This window comes from Ursus arctos, unplaced genomic scaffold (genome assembly GCF_023065955.2).
Source record: "Ursus arctos isolate Adak ecotype North America unplaced genomic scaffold, UrsArc2.0 scaffold_19, whole genome shotgun sequence".
Taxonomy (NCBI): domain Eukaryota; kingdom Metazoa; phylum Chordata; class Mammalia; order Carnivora; family Ursidae; genus Ursus; species Ursus arctos.
This window is the reverse complement of record NW_026622863.1, coordinates 56469167-56486593: the sequence shown is the minus strand read 5'-3', so window position 1 is coordinate 56486593 and position 17427 is coordinate 56469167. Positions and strand designations below refer to the sequence as shown.

The 17427-nt window shown below is 43.4% G+C and overlaps 1 protein-coding gene across 1 annotated transcript in view; it reads left to right on the top strand.

The window, feature by feature from the left end:
* The first annotated feature begins 871 nt into the window (after positions 1 to 871).
* The window catches only part of LOC113247312 (zinc finger protein 432), a 39198-nt gene continuing 22642 nt past the window's right edge, over positions 872 to 17427 (top strand). The window contains 5 exon segments of the mRNA XM_026488319.4: positions 872 to 1218; positions 2055 to 2253; positions 6756 to 6898; positions 8062 to 8157; positions 12296 to 14008. Of these exon segments, the coding sequence (XP_026344104.2) occupies positions 2246 to 2253; positions 6756 to 6898; positions 8062 to 8157; positions 12296 to 14008 (1960 nt within the window). The 5' untranslated portion in view covers positions 872 to 1218; positions 2055 to 2245.

The following is a 17427-nucleotide window of genomic DNA, read 5'->3' as shown; positions in this document are numbered from 1 at the left end:
CTGGCGGCTGCCTAGGATGAGTAAGGGGCGTAGTTGGGATAAGGCTGGCAACAAGCTCAAGGTCGTGGCTTCGGCTTTCTTTGCGACTGCAGCACACCGCACACCATCTCACTTTTACAAACCGGGGTGTCGCGAGGCACCCTTGCCTAGCTCCCGGGTAGCTCGGGTTCCGCCGCCCGGACACCCAACTCCGTCCAGGCCGACGCGCACCTGCTCGGGAGCAATCCTCCCCGCCACAGCGCGCCGCCTGCTTTCTTGTCAAACCTGCTTACATTTTGACACGGGTTCTGAGCCTTTTCTTAATGAGAATCGAGACTGCGGAGACCGGAGGTTATTTTAATTTCCCGGCTGTAGGAGCCGCGCCCCTTAGGTGGGGAAGGGCTCCGGCCTTTGAAACTTAGCGCCGTTCCCCGTCCCCTACAACGAGGAGCCCTGCCCCTTCAAGGATTACCCCCACGTCATGTCTGCCTTGCGTGAACTCGAGCCTCTGAACATTTTTCCATTTTCCCTTAAGAGCTGAGGGGCCAGGAAGCGCGAGGGTCTCGGTGGCACTCTCGCCGTCTTGTCACCGCGCAAATGCGGCCGCCTTGCTTTCAGTACGTCAGGTGTGCAAAATGGCGGCCTCCAGGGCGTCGAGGGGACGGCCGCGCGGACATATGACCTCATAAGGAAGCGCCGGAAACCAGTATTCCGTTCTCCATAGAAACGCGCCAGAAACGCCGCTGACCCTCGTCAGGTGTTCCCGGAGAAGAGTCTGGGTGAGGGGACTAGAGCGAAGGAAGTTTAGGGAAGTAAGCTGGGCTCTGAAGAGGTCGCTGCAGGCTCAGGAGAGACTTAAGTCCGTGTGTGGGTCAGTCTGTAGAGAAGGGTTGGGGAGGGGAGGGGCGGCCTAACGGCCGGTAAGTTGTTGCTCCCTTGAGTCCGTGAAGGTAGCGCAGGGGGGGCTGTGTTTTTTGGAGGTGAGCATGGAGGAGTCTGTACTGTATGTAATCGAGATGTCTTTGAGGTCAGTCATGGGGCGGGGCTCTGGTGATCAGTGATTGAAGGTCTGAACAGATCAACTACCGAGAGTCCTGAAGTCTGGATTTAAAGGCTTCGAGGGTCACTCTCCTTGTAGGTGATTGACAACTGGCGGCGTGGTGTTTGTCATTGAAGGCGGCGTCTGGCGGGGGTTCTGGAATAATTTGGAGCTCAGCAATCGAGGAACCATTAAGGGAAGTGAGTGTGCGTGTGTCGCCGGTCCGGGTTTAGTATTGCCTGTCTTTTGTGCAGGGTTGTGTGACAACAGGATTGGAGATTCAGGAACACTGGCTGGTCAGTGCGTTGCCTCAGACCCGCTCCTGGAACAGAGTTGTTGAATGTTAACATTCCTCAAAAGCTTCAGGCCCAAATCCCTCCTCCATATAATTTTCTAATGTTTTTTGGCTCCCCACATCATCCCATCCCTTTGAACCTGCAGAAATGAAAGTTTTTGGGGGAGATGAACGATTCAGATTTAAAATTAATTAGCCTTTTATTTAAGATTCTGTGTTTATCCTTCTGTAGTTTTTGTATATTCTCTTGGATATTTCCTTTCAGGTTACATATGTATGTAAAGGCTTCTATTTTCCCAGTATTTATATTTTTGAGGTGTTTTAAATTAAAGAAAAAAAAATTTGGGGTGTTTTTTAAAATTTGTATCTATAGCTTATATTCCTTCCCCTTTTTTCGGTGTGTTCATTGTTCCTCATATTGAAGTATATGTAGATGGGGGTGTAAAGACTTTTAAAGAGATAGTAGAGCAACATAGTTTAAAGGAAAAATTCACTGTTCCTCACTGTGCATATGGCCTCATTTCTAAAATTGATCTGAAAATTACCTGCCACTGAGGCATATTTCTGTTCTGATTCTCCTTTGCCACTTTGCCCTTACTCGTTATTTCTACACATTCAGAGTCTTATGCCTAAGGCATGATTTCTGAAGAACCAAGTAAAGAGACAGAAATACTGGGACCATGTGTTAAGGTGAGTGTATAGCAAGAGACAATGTAACACTGAAAGTAATTTTGTTCTTAGACCCACAGGTCCTGACAAGAGACAAGAAATGAATGAAGAAAAAGGCGGTCCCAGGACCTAGGTAGTGTCATCTCTGGACCACTTTTGACTGGTGACTAGATTTCTAACTGGAAATTTAGAGCATATCCAGAAGAGACAAAGACAGAATATCCCAGTTGCTGGCCATTTCTCAAAACAGAAGAAAATGATCAATGCCCAGGTGATTTTTGTCTTGTTTTATTCCTTGCTTTGTTCCCCAGTGGATGTGTAAGGCTTGTAAAAATCAGTTCAGTATCTGGAGAGAAATAAATTTGAATCTACCTCCAGCCTTGTCACAAAGTAGAATCAAGAATATAGGGTTCAGGGGCACCTGGGTGGCACAGTCGTTAAGCGTCTGCCTTCGGCTCAGGGCGTGATCCTGGTGTGCTGCGATTGAGCCCCGCATCAGGCTCCTCCGCTGGGAGCCTGCCTCTTCCTCTCCCACTCCCCCTGCTTGTGTTCCCTCTCTCACTGGCTCTCTCTCTCTCTCTGTCAAATAAATAAATAAAATCTTAAAAAAAAAAAAAAGAATATAGGGTTCAGGGGCCCCTGGGTGGCTCAGTTGGTTAAGTGTCTGGCTCTTGATCTAAGCTCAGGTCTTGATCTGAGGGTCATGAGTTCAAGCCCTGCATTGGGCTCTATGTGTGGAGCCTACCTAAAAAAAAAAAAAAAAAAAAAAAGAATGTAGTGTTCATTGATTCCTAGTAAATGACTACTGTTGGAACATCGTATGTAACTGAAGGATCCTCTGGCTTACATTAGCTGTCACGCCGCATCTAATATGTGTGACAACCAACATAAGAGAATCACGTTATGCGATATGCAGTGACCGTGAGGAGAATACAGGAAGGTTCCTCTGGCACTGAGGACTCGAGAAAAATGTTACATTCTTCGTAGAGGTGATCCGTGAACAGTGTTGTGAGCAGTAGTCTTCTAATAAAGGCAGCAGCGGACTTCCTACTGCTGTTTATTACAGAGTTCCTCAGAGTCTCCTGTGGGAATAGACCAAGCAAACTCAGTGAACACTATTTTTGCAGGGGAACAATGCAAGGCTTCACGAACAGGGGGCTGAACTGGCATTAAATTACAGATTTGACATTATATAGTTGCAAGAAATTTTGTTCGGTAAGAACTTGTTATAAGGTTCCAGAATGTTTGCTGTGTAACTTCATGTTATCTCAAAAAATGCAGAATCCTTTTCCATATTAAGATCTAATTTTTACCTACTCTTCCTTTATTGCTTTTATTTCCTATAATTGTACAAATGACTCATGAGTGTCTATTTTAAAAAAAGGTTATTTATTTTATTATTTTTTAAAATAGTATGGAACTCTTTTTTTTTTTTTCTTTAAGATTTTATTTATTTATTCGACAGAGATAGAGACAGCCAGCGAGAGAGGGAACACAAGCAGGGGGAGTGGGACAGGAAGAAGCAGGCTTATAGCGGAGGAGCCTGATGTGGGGCTCGATCCCATAACGCCGGGATCACGCCCTGAGCCGAAGGCAGACGCTTACCTGCTGTGCCACCCAGGCGCCCCAGATTATTTATTTTAGAGAGAGAGAAAAAACACGAGGGGGGGCAGAGGGAGAGGGAAAATCTCAAGCAGACTCCCCTCCGAGACTGGAGCCATTTTGGAATTCGATCCCACCACCCTGAGATCATGGCCTGAAATCAAGAGTTGGACGCCCACGTGACTGAGCCAACCAGGAGCCTCTCAATGAACACGTTCTATTTATTTATTTATTTCTCATGAGTACCTTTTATTTATTTATTTTTTAAAAGATTTTATTTATTTATTTGACAGAGATAGAGACAGCCAGCGAGAGAGGGAACACAAGCAGGGGGAGTGGGAGAGGAAGAAGCAGGCTCATAGTGGAAGAGCCTGATGTGGGGCTCGATCCCACAATGCCGGGATCATGCCCTGAGCCGAAGGCAGACGCTCAACCACTGTGCCACCCAGGCGCCCCTCATGAGTACCTTTTAAAGGAAAAAAATCCTCACGATGGAGTACACACACGGGGAAAAAGTAAATTCTCTCTTCATGTCCCCTTTCCTCCTTCCCTCGTACCACTTCAGCAGATGCTTGGTGTGTTCTTGCGGTCGCTGAACCTTTGTGTGCTTCTGTATACATGTGCCCGTTTACAAATGTATTTGAATTTATGTATATTTGTGTTTGTAAACACATCTATCATGACGTTTTGTGTATCAATGGAATCATACTCCAAAAGACATAATCTGTTGGCTTAACACGGTATAATTCAAGCATCCAGAGGAATAATAACTGCAACTGATTGGTGACTATTAACTCTACAAAATTTCATTTGTCTGTAGTCATACTTAACAAAGTGAGTTAAACTATGTAAAGCATTTAGCGAGTGCCTCCCAAGTGATACGCGCATCGTCCATGCCTGAAGTCTTTGCCAGTGCTAATAATAGGACATTACCAGATTGCTAAATTTTCTTTCTTTTTTTTTTTTAAGATTTTATTTATTTATTTGAGAAAGAGGGAGAGCACAGAGGGCAAGTGAGAGGGAGAAGCAGACTCCCCGCTGAGCAGAGAGCCCAATGTAGGGCTTGATCCCAGGACCCCGAGTTCATTCCCTGGTGGCATTCGGGCATAAGCTATATGACCACGGGGTCAGGACACTGAAGCCGTTCCACACTCCTGAACTGTTTTTATTCACAGAACTTCTGACACCAAATGTGTGTATTTTCCTTACATCTACTGATTCTACAATTCCATGGCCACCAGCTTGGTGTCCTACAATTCAACTTAATTCTGACACTTACTACCTGGAATTAGCGTCAGATCCCACAGGCCCAAGGGCTTGGTTCCATGAGACTGCCCCCACATTAGGTGCCAGCCAAAAGTCCCAGGTTGTCACCTATATTTGTGGTGACCGATTGTAAATTTGAGAGTTCCCACAACCCTCCTTTCGGATTTGATAATATGCTAGAACAATTCACAGAACTCACGAAAGCAATTTACATACATTTACTGATTTACCATAAAGGCTACAACTCAGGAATAGGCAAATGGCAGAGATGCATGGGGCCAGGTATGGGGGGAGGTCCTCCCTCAGAGAACCACCTTGCCAGCAACTCAGTGTGTTCACCAACCTGGAAGCTCTCCAAATCTGTTTAGGGTGTTTTATGATGGTTTTCTTATATGGGCACAATTGATTAAATCGCTGGCTGTTGGTAATTGAATTCAACCTCCAGTCCCTCTTCCCTCCCGGGTTGTTGGGGGTCTTTCGGGGGTCTCCTATCCTGAAGATATGCGGGGGCCCCCAGCCATTTGTCGTCATGTTAGGATGCAGAAGACACTCATCACTCCAGAGATTCCGACAGTTTTAGAAACTGTGCCAGGAACCAGAGAAAGACCAAATATATATTTATTACTACATTTTTCTAGTTTCTGTTCTTTTGATTTCACTAAATTTTGTCTTTCTTTAGATGGTAATGAGTCTTCTCTTTCTGGTTGTTTTCATAATCTGACTTTTGCAACTGGTGTTCTGTAGTTTCAGTCTGATGAGTCTAGAGACAGATTTCCTGCTTGATTTTGCTTGCTTACTAAGTCTGGGTTGTCAGTTCGTCAGTTGTGAACTTTTCTCAGTCCTGAGATCTTCACATTGCTTCTCTGATTCTCTATAATTGCTTCCAAAAACCATGTATAAACCTCACTCTGTCCTCATTCTTTATTAACTCTCCTTTATATTTTCTATCTCTCTGTGGTCTGCTTCAGTTTTTGGTTATTTTTTAAAATGAGTATTCCAGTTCACTATCTCTTAAGTGTATCTATGACGTTAACCTTTTATGAAAGAATAAGAAACATATATTAGTCTCTGCCCCTAGTTTCTGACACAAGACTCCTAAAATCCTTGTGATTCCCTAAGTGAAAAGAGTACTAGAGGTTTCTTTTGTTCTAATATTTGGTCTTTGACCTCATCTGTGACAGAGTTCCTAAATCCCTTGGAATTTCCTGGGTGATAGAAGCGTCTCTTGTTCTAATGGCATGACTCTGGGTGGATTCCTAGGGGGGTGGTCACCAGAAAGACCAACCCATGATCAGAAGTATGGGATTTTCAGCTGTACCCCCATTATCCAGAGAGGGGAGAGGGGCTGGAAATGGAGTTCATGACCAGCCATGCCTGTATGATGGAGCCTCCTTAAATTCCAAAAGTGCGTGGTTTGGAGCACTCCCTGTTTGGTGGACATGGGTGCTGGGTGACACACCCCTCCCCTCGTGCCTTGCCCTGTGTGTCCCTTTGATCTGGATGAAATCTGTGGCCTTTGTCATATCCTCTTATAATAAACTAGTATGCAGTAAGTAAACCGAATTCTCTGAGCTACTCAAGCAAATTAAACCCAAGGAGGGGGTCATTGGAACCTCTAATCTATAGCCAGTTAGTCAGAAGCACAGGTGACAACATGGACTTGGATTGGTGTCTAAAGTGGGGGCAGGTGCAGTCTTGTGGGACTGACCCTTAACCCATGAAATGTGACTCTATCTCCAGGGAGCCCGTGTCAGAATTGAGTTGAATTGTAGGTCCCCCAGCTGGTGTCAGAGAATTGCTTAAAAACATCCAAACCGCCACATATACATCAGAATTGGTCTCAGTGCTGAGACTTCCTTTATATTCCTTATGACTCAATGAAAGAGGAACACTCACATGAAACAGGACCGTGTTGTTACAGGAATCGCTGACACTGGAGGATGTGGCCGTGGACTTCACCTGGGAGGAGTGGCAGCTCCTGGCCCCTGCCCAGAAGGAGCTGTACCGGGACGTGATGTTGGAAAACTACAGCAACCTGGTGTCAGTGGGTGAGGACAGCTACCCTGTGTCACGCAGACGGTGCCCAGTCAGTGGCCTTTCCTTGCTCGGCTGCTTACACTTCGGAGTCACTGTGTTGCCCTGTATAGCAGATTCTCGGTGCCTCGTTGGGCACATGGTAAAAGGGTCTGATGTACTACGAGCTGCTCTTACTGCCAAAACAAATGGTGCCAAACATGTGGGGGTTTTCTACACCAACAGCCAGTTCAACTCTCCAGGTACCAGCTGGGTGTCCTGCTGTTCATTTCAGTTCCGCCACTACCCAGAGTTTGCATCAGACTCCACAGGCGTAAGGGCTCAGTTCCTCAGGACTGCCCTCACTTCAGACGCCAGTCGCCAGTATTGGGTACCCACTCTGCAGGGTACCCACGCTTCAGTCCAGCTATAAATTGGGCATTCCTGCAACCCCCTTCAGGTCCGGCAATTTGCAGGAACAGCTCACAGAGCTGCGGAAAGCACTTTACTTAAGATGACCATTTTATCATAAAGGATAAAACTCGGGAACAGCCCCAAGGAAGAGACGTATATGGAATGGTATGGGGGGAGGGGTGTAGACCTTCCATGACCTCTCTAGGTATGCCACCCTCCCAGCCCTTAGGTGTGTTCACCAACCTGGAAACTCTCCCAGCCTGGTGGTTTAGGACTTTTTATGGAGGTTTCATTATGTAGGCATGATTGCTTAAGTCATGGTTAACTCAGTCTCCGGTGGCAGGGGCAGGGGATTGGAGCTGAAGGTTCCAACCTTCTGATCCTGCCAGGGTCTTTCTGGCAACCATGCTAAAGCTCTCTAGGGGTCCCTGCCACCAGTCATTAGTTTACAAAAAGACACTCATCACTCTAGAGAGTCCAGGGGTGTTAGAAGTTCTTGTGTCAGGAACCGGAACTTAGACCAAATACTCTAACAGAAGATGTTCCTATCACGGCTGTCACTTAGGAAATTACAAGGGCCTTAGGAGCTCTGTGGCAGGAACCGGGTACAAAGACCAAACACATATCATTATATCACGGTATCACACGTGCCCTCTCCTAAGAGAGAAGCCTCTGCTTTGCAGATGTGAAAGCTGTCTCAGTCCCTCAAATGTAGCATTCGCCCATCTTGACAGATCCCAGCTCAATTCGGTGAGTCTAAGTGTTCTTTCTTTCCCGTGAGCAGGGTATCAAGCCAGCAAACCAGATGCACTCGCCAAGCTGGAAAGAGGGGAGGAACCGTGGGCGAAACAGGAGGAAGTCCCTAGTGGAACCCGGCCAGGTGAGTGAGAACTGGCCAGCCGGATAACTGCGGAAGTCGCCCTCGGTCAGCGAGAGAAGGCTGGCAGGGTGTTTGAGGACAGAAACGGTGCTCCGTGTATCTCTCTCCCGTAGCAGAGTCTCCTTCATAAATCACATGCACATAAATTCCTTTAGGTCTTTAGATGGAAGTTGAACTCTTTTTTTCTCTTCTGATATCCGATCCTTGCATTTTTCATTTTACATATTGAGTTTTGTTGGTTTGCCTAGTTTTCTTTCACAGATTCTGTACTCATTCCTTCTTTGTGCCCTATCACAGTGTGTGTCCCTGTTCCTTCTATCTCCCTGGCTATGAAATCCGCACCCCCTCCCCCCTACTGGGCCTTACTCCAAAGAGAGATGTGTGAATTCACACAGTTTCTGACCAGTGTACCTTCCCACCCGGCTCCTTGGCTCCTCCGGAAATGCCAGTTTCCCTCCTGACAGCCAACCCCACCCTGTATGTTGTGCCATCACAATAGCGTGGTCTCTTACGGGGCATCAGTCCGCTTTCTAGCTTTTCCCTCCACTCGAGATTCTTCAGTTCTTTTCCATTTTCTCTGCTGAATTCCTAATACTTGAGGTTTTCCTTCTGGCTCATGAATTAAGCTCTTTCTGTTGTGTGGAAGAGACTCTAAATTGGTATCTCCCTCCATACTGTCTAGCGTACGCTTGCAGCTGTAGCTATTTTACCTGCCTGAGATTTCTGAGTCCCTGCATGAGGAATAGGAGTCCTCTTCCCTCCACAAAAAGTCCCCTCCCAGCTAGTTTGAATGTTAGATTCTCCTTTGGTACTGTACACCGTACCCCGTCCACACTGCTGTTAGCTATGGCATCCTTGTCTTAAAGGTCTCTGCTGTTTCTGTTGACTGTTTCACTAGAAAAGATGGTTTTACATCCTACATCAGTTCTAGCCAAAATCAGCTTATGCCTGCCGTGATGGCTTCCTTCGAATGGTTGATAATTCTGATTTTCCTTTGGTTCATCCGAGGTCTTCCCATTGTATTCTTTTCTCTAAATCATTTATTTTCCCCATTTTTTTTAAAAGCAGCTTTGATAATTCACGTAACCTACATTTTGCCAACTTAACACATACGATTCGGTGCTTTGTAGTACATTGACAGGGTTATGTAACTATCCCCATAAGCAATTTTGGAAGATTTTCATCACTTTAAAAGAAACGTTTCCAGGGCACCTGGCTAGCTCGATCAGTAGAGCATGTGACTCTTGATCTGGGGATTGTAGAAATTACTTAAAAATAAAATCTTTTAAAAAAATAAAGTAAAAAAAAAAAAGAAACGTTTCTTCCCAGGCCCTCAGCTCTGGGCAGCCACTGATCTATTTTCTACCTCTAGAGATTTGGCTGTTCTGGATATTTTATATAATCATAAAATGTTTGGTCTTTTGTATCCTGCTTCTTGCATTTAGCCTAAAGTTTCTGAAGTTCTTCCAAGCTTTAACATGCGTCAGTACTTCATTCCTTTTTATTGCCAAATAATTCTCCCACTGTATGGATATACCACGTTTTATTTACTCATTCATCTGTTGATGGACATTGGCTTTTTCCACTTTTTGGCTTTTATGAATTATGCCATGAACATTCATTTTTCTTAGATATATACCCAGGAGTGGAATTCTTGGGTTATATGGGACCCCCAAGAACAGTCCAAACATGGTGCTTCCAGACTCATGGCCAGCATTACCTCCTCCCAGCCATGGTGTGTGACAGTATGCAAAGAGTACTGCCAACCAGGAGAGCTCATTTGAGCCTTTGCGTCCAGTGTTTTTATTAGGGCTCAATCACACATTGCCCACATGGCTGAACTTTAGTTTTTAGCCCTGTCAGAAATCTGACTAATTCCTATAGTCTCCAGTTCCTCTGAGGGTCTGGAGGTTGGAACTGATGTGGCATGGCCCAGAGTCTCCTTCCTAAATCACATTGTTAGAATATCCAGTGGCCAAAGCCCCCAGGCAGACAAAGGCACTCCTGTCAGATAGGACATTCTGAGGGCCTAGAGATCACCCACCTGGAGCCAATGGCAAGGGCTGGACCTCTCTTTGGGTGAAGGTAAATCTTAACTGAAGGTAACTATGAAAATGAACAATAAAGAGATTAACTTAGAAATAAAGAGGAAATAGAGCTTATGGTTGTACAATCGGAATCGAATGACAGCATGATATATATAAAGGACATCTACATTTGAATTAGGAAGATGCCGCCGTGAATTAGGAATGAAGGCATGAAATAGGAAACTGCAAGGCATGGTGTTGACTATTCAGAATGGCTTGAAAGTGGCTGGATGAAAGCAGCATTAACAGGTGTCTACAAGAGAAGCAGTAGAGTGGACACGTGGATAAATGGGAGTACTCATGATGATGTGCACTTTTATTGCCAGGATGACTGGATTTGATATGTGAGTAATTGAGGTAGCATGGTGGAGGGTTGTGCTTGGTTTTGTATTTTTTTGTAGCTCTAGCTTGTATGACCTTTCACCTGGACAGTGGTAGTAAAGTAACAATAAGGAACAGCTAGATGTTCTAAGAAAAACTGAAGGTAAAGCCGACACACCTTGGTCTTAGAGGAGGAAGTTGGTCCTTTAGTACAACCTGTTGCCAACCAAGACACAAACGCAGAACTACTGAAGTAGATGCTTCTGGTGGCAGGTGAGGGAACAGCATATCAGAGATGCTGAAACGGGAAAAGCCTGGGTATGATTTCTCTACTGAATGCAGATTGTGATCAACATGACAGTTTCTGTATCCTGTGTGGGAGCATATTAGCTTCTGAAGATGGCTACATGGTATACTGGCCAGCTGCAAAATTTCCTACCAATTGTGGTCAGCCTATTCAGTATGAATGGAACGTATGACACCATGACACCTGGACTAAGGTTGGAGTGTTGTTCACTAAATCTGATTGATGTTTGTGGGAAGTTAGTTTGATGGTGGTCCACAGAAAGGCAAATTTAGGAACAGGATTACTATGCAAGAGTCTGTCTCAGGTAGCTTTAAATTCTGAAGACCTTACTTTCTTACTTGCTAGGTCACAAATGCATTTATTCTGTACACCTCAGTTTGCATAGTCCCCCGATGTCTCTAGTCAGATTTTGGGCTCTCTAAGTGAACTTAAAGAGTCCCCAGCCTAATTGTTGAAATGTCTAAAACCTTCTTCTCTACCTTCATCATCTTTCATTCTCTGTGTCCTCCCAGCATTTCACCCTGTCTTCTTTTCTTGATAACAGGTATATGTTATTTCGACACTGCTATCTCCATCTGTACCTCCCACCAGACCTGGATATCTGTACTATGTTACCTGATAATCCTCTCAGAGTTTATGTGCTGCAACACAGACATTTTCCTACACGTTCTGGATTTCAGTAATATTCCTCATCTCCATTTGCCATGCCTCTACCTACCCAATTAGCAGGGAAATCCTTGATTCCTCACTGTCATTAATGACTCTCCATTAAACTCATCACTGAACTGTCTTTTCTTTATGCAGATATATCCTGATTCCCTCCACTTTCCAGTCCCCAGTCCTCCTTCAATCAACGTTTCACAATATCCAACCTTTCTTTTTTCTTTTCATCATTTGGTTTTCCCTAACTAGATTTATGATCAGTGAAAGTGAGGCATATTTTATATATTCCAAACACCAGCATAGTGCCTTGTACACAGGAGCCATTCAATAAACGGTTTGGAGTGAACAAATGCAGCCCTCATAGTTCTGGATAGTAGTCTCTTCTACCTTTACGATCTGGTGTCTTTCCAAGTTCTGTGGAATAGTGTTCCTCCAACCCTGTTGTTTGCTGCCAACAGTGACTTGCTTGTGTTTTACTATTTCTGCATGTTTCGTGAGTTCCTAGTTAGAAGGCAGCAAATCTACATAGTCAACTGTGTAACCTTATTTATACTTATGCTTTTTCCTTTTGTTTTGTTTATATTACTGTGTTCTTTTACCAATGTATAGGAGACAAGGAACATTTATATATGGCATTTCATTTATACTGTTATCATAGGGTTGTCACTAAAATGCCATTTTTTAAGAAACACCAAAGAATTTTTTAAAGTTTTATTCAAAACAAGATTATGAAAGGATTCATTGTTCTCTTCTTTTCTAGAACTTAGCAAAGTTGATAATCACCTGCAAGGTCATTGGGAAAATCCCAGAATGCTGAAAGGTATGGAACAAAACCACAAACACAATGCATTTGGAAATATTGTTCCTCAAAACAAAAGTCATTTTCCTTCCAGGCAAAATCATATGCTTGAGTTCTATATAAAAACTTTGAAATCAAATTTAAGTTTAGTCAACCAGAGCAAAAGCTATGAAATTAAAAACTCTACTAAATTCAATGGAGATGAGAAGTTATTTCTGCATGAGAAGCATGAAGATTTTCATTCTGCTGTTAAACTCCCTGTAAGTGCAAAACCTATTAACAATAAGTCCAAAGTCATTAAGCATCAGAGGACTCGTGAAATAGAGAAACCCCATGTATGCAGTGATTGTGGAAAAGCCTTCATTAAGAAGTCTCAGCTCACAGATCATAACAGAGTTCATACAGGAGAGAAACCTTACGGATGCAATATTTGTGCGAAAGTATTCTCCAGAAAGTCCAGGCTCAATGAACATCAGAGAATTCATAAAAGAGAGAAATCCTTTCTATGCAATGATTGTGGAAAAGTCTTCACCATGAAGAGCCGTCTAATTGAACACCAGCGAACTCACACTGGAGAGAAACCCTATGTATGCAGCGAATGTGGAAAAGGTTTCCCAGGGAAGCGTAATCTCATTGTACATCAGCGAAATCATACTGGAGAGAAATGCTATGTGTGCAGTGAATGTGGAAAAGGCTTCACTGGGAAGAGCATGCTCGTCATACACCAGCGAACTCATACAGGAGAGAAACCCTACATCTGCAGTGAATGTGGGAAAGGCTTCACCACGAAGCACTATGTCATCATACATCAACGAAATCACACAGGAGAGAAACCCTATATATGCAGTGAATGTGGGAAAGGTTTCACGATGAAGAGTCGACTGATTGAACATCAGCGAACTCACACAGGTGAGAAACCTTATGTATGCGACGAATGTGGAAAAGGCTTTCCCAGGAAGAGTAATCTCATTGTACATCAGAGAAATCATACAGTAGAGAAATCCTATGTGTGCAGTGAATGTGGGAAAGGTTTCACTGTGAAGAGCATGCTCGTCATACACCAACGAACTCATACGGGAGAGAAACCCTACATCTGCAGTGAATGTGGGAAAGGCTTCCCCTTGAAGAGTCGGCTGGTCGTACATCAGCGAACACATACTGGAGAGAAACCTTACAGATGCAGTGAATGTGGGAAAGGTTTCATTGTGAATAGTGGACTGATGTTACATCAGCGAACTCACACTGGAGAGAAACCCTATGTATGCAGTAAATGTGGAAAAGGTTTTGCCTTTAAGAGCAATCTTGTGGTACATCAGCGAACTCATACTGGAGAGAAACCCTTTACGTGCAGTGAATGCGGAAAAGGCTTCACCATGAAACGCTATCTCATTGTACATCAACAAATCCATACAGGAGAGAAATCCTACATATGCAGCGAATGTGGCAAAGGCTTTGCTATGGAAACTGAGCTCATTTTACATCAGCAAATTCATACTGGAGAGAAACCTTATGCATGCAATGAATGTGGTAAAGGCTTCACTGTGAAAAGCCGACTAATCGTTCATCAGCGAACTCATACAGGAGAGAAACCTTTTATATGCAGCGAATGTGGGAAAGGCTTCTCCTCAAAGAGAAACCTTATTGTACATCAGAGGACTCATAATGGAAACAAACACCAATGATGCAATGAATATGGTCACATGCTCAGGAGGAAAATATGCCTTGTGCAACATCAGAGATTTCACACAGAATCGACTTTCTTTATTTGTACTGACTGTGGAAAATCTCACCCATTACCCACCAGGGAATTTTTGCAGCAGACAAACTATGTATACAGTTAATGGAAGAAAGCCTTCAATACCAAGTCAGCACCCATTGTACATCAAAGAATTCATAGACTAAAAAACTCTATGGATTTAATAACTGGGGGCCACCTTTCTCTCATTTGTCAAGCCTTGTTAATACACACAAGAAATGTGTAAGTCAAGGTACATAAGCCTTTGCAGAGAATCTGAACTCATTACATACAAGTGAACTCATGCTGGGGACAAACCGTGATAGTTCAGTGAACTCGTTAAACATCAGTGTGCTCCCAGCATACCTGAATATAGTCAGTATAGGTTAATTAGCCTGTTCTAGGTTTTCACCCTTGGGAAATACGGAAGTTGCATAGGAGTGAAGTTTAATGAATGCAGAGAATGTGCTAGTGCCTTCAGTGATCAATTACCTCACATTGTATGTCAAAACAGGAAAAAAAACCTGATACATTCAATGCATAAAAGTCCTGAAGAAACATTTCTAGGTTATTACATATCTGAAAAGTAGATATTAGGATGAATCTTATGGATGGAGAGAGTAGGAAAGGCTCCTATGGGAATACAGACTCTGTCTCATCAGTGATCATAACAGATGCCAAGACCAGTGAGCTTACACATAGTAGCAACGTGATGATTGTGCAAAACCCTTTGCCTAGAAGTAAAACCTCAATAGTTGTGTGATATTCATGTTGGAGGAAAATCCAGTGAATATAAATTTTAACGATACATTCTGCCTCATCATTTCTCATGAATTCATACAGGCATAAAACTCATGAACACACTAAATGTGGAGTAACTAGCAAATTATCAGAAATTTTGAAGGAAAGAAGCCTCATGAAAACAATGCATACCTGAGCTTTCCGTCACAAGTCTAAAAAGGTCTACATCTGATGTCCATTTGGGGTAGGATACCTTGGTCGATATTCTCAGTGATGCCATCATTTTAAAGTAGGCTATTCTCAACACTGATTACATTTTAATGGACACAATGCAGGGGTGTTCTGGGCCCCACTTGTATCATTATATGATTAGCTCTTGCATTTCTTAGGTTCTAAAGTCCTCTCTTTCAGGCAAAAGAAAAAGGAATATATTTATAAATGTAATTTAACATATTAGGGTGTATTTATTCAAGTTTGTAAGTAGTTTACAAAAATAACCTTATATATGATTTTTTCTAAGTTTTTTGAAATAATTTTAGATTCATAAAAAATTATAGCATATACAAAGTTCCTGAGTACTGTACCCAGCTTCTTCAGTGACATTATCTTACATAACTATAATACATAATCAAAACCAAGAAAATGACATTAGTACAATGCTGTTAAGTAAACTATAGACCTTATTTGGTTTTCACTAGTGTTTGCATGCATTAATTTATGTGAGATTTTGTTTTGTTTTTTAGTGTAGCATTCTAAGAAACTTTATCACATATATAGATTCCTGTAAATCCCACCACAATCAGGATGCAGAATTGATGTGCCAACACAAAGAAACATCCATGTGCTGCCCCTTTATAGTCACACTCTCCCCACAACCTTGACCTATGGCAACCACTGACCAGTACTCCATCACTCTGATTTTGTCATTTCAAGGATGCTGTTAAAATGGAATGATACAGCGTGACCTTTGGGATAGGCTTTATTTCACACAGCAGATTACCCTTAAGGTTCATCCAATTTGTTGGCATATAAATAGTTTTACTTTTTGTTACTGAATAGTATTCTTTTGCTATGAATGTACCATGGTTTATCTGTTCAATGTTGGTGGGCTTTGGGTTGTTTCTAGTGTTTCACTGTTATGAATAAAGATGCTATGAATCCAGTTTTGTGTGACCGTAAGTTTTCATTTCTCTGGGATAAATACCCATAGGAAGTTTGTGTTTGTAACTTTATATAAGAAACTGCCAAACTTTTCCATAGTAGCCATACTAATTTACATTCCCACCCTCAGTGTATCAATGCTGCAGCTTGTCTAGCACTTGGCACGGTCATATGTGATCCTACACTTCCTATCAGGTGTGTGTAGCATGCAATGGTGGTCTTAACTGATCTTTCCCAAACCTCCACATACACCGAGAACTGTATCAGGTAAAGTTGCCCTTTTTGCTTTCAATCATCAAACATAATTTTAAAAACTCAAAGGGGAATAGCCTATTACGTCTGATGATATATTTACCTTTTTCATTCTATTTTCTTCATTCCCGATGTTTCATGTTTCCTTCTGTCATTTCCTTTTTGTTAGAACTTCCTTTATCAATTCTTTTTGAGCAGGTCTGCTGGCAAAAAATCTTAATTTTCCTAGCAAAAGGCCTCGTGTTCTCCCTTTTTTTTGCTTTGTTCTTTCCTTATTTATTTATTTATTTATTTTTAAGATTTTATTTATTTATGTGACAGAGAGACAGCCAGCGAGAGAGGGAACACAGCAGGGGAGTGGGAGAGGAAGAAGCAGGCTCCCAGAGGAGGAGCCTGATGTGGGACTCGATCCCGGAACGCCGGGATCACGCCCTGAGTCGAAGGCAGACGCTTTAACGACTGTGCTACCCAGGCGCCCCCCCCCTTTTTTTTAAGATTTTATTTATTGGACAAAGAGAGACACAGCGAGAGAGGGAACACAAGCAGGGGGAGTGGGAGAGGGAGAAGCAGGCTTCCCGCTGAGCAGTGAGCCCGGTGCGGGGCTCGATCCCAGGACCCTGCGATCATGACCTGACCCAAAGGCAGACACTTAATGACTGAGCCACCTAGGTGCCCCTTGTTCTTTCTTTTCTGTCCAGTTATTTCCCTTGATATAAGAATATGTGGGATGCCTGGGGGCTCAGTCAGTTAAGCTTCCGACTCTTGGTTTTGGCTCAGGTCATGATCTCACGGTTGTGGGATCAAGCCCTGCATCAGGCTCTGCACTCAGTGGGGAGTCTGCTCCAGATTCTTTCCTTCCCCATCTGCCCCTCCCCCCACTCACTTGTGTGCACGCATACGTGCTCTCAAATAAAATCTTTTGTTTTTTTAAAGATTTTATTTATTTGACAGCCAGCGAGAGAGGGAACACAAGTGGGGGGAGTGGGAGAAGAAGCAGCAGGCTCCCAGCGGAGCAGGAAGCCTGACGTGGGGCTCAATCCCAGGACCCTGGGATCACGACCTGAGCTAAAGGCAGACACTTAACCGACTGAGCCACCCAGGCGCCCCTGGAGGAGCTATCTTAGTATGGGTTTTCAAGGAAGGCTGTTCTGAGCAGATGTAATTTGAACTAAGACCTAAGGATACCGAGGATAACCAGCAAGCA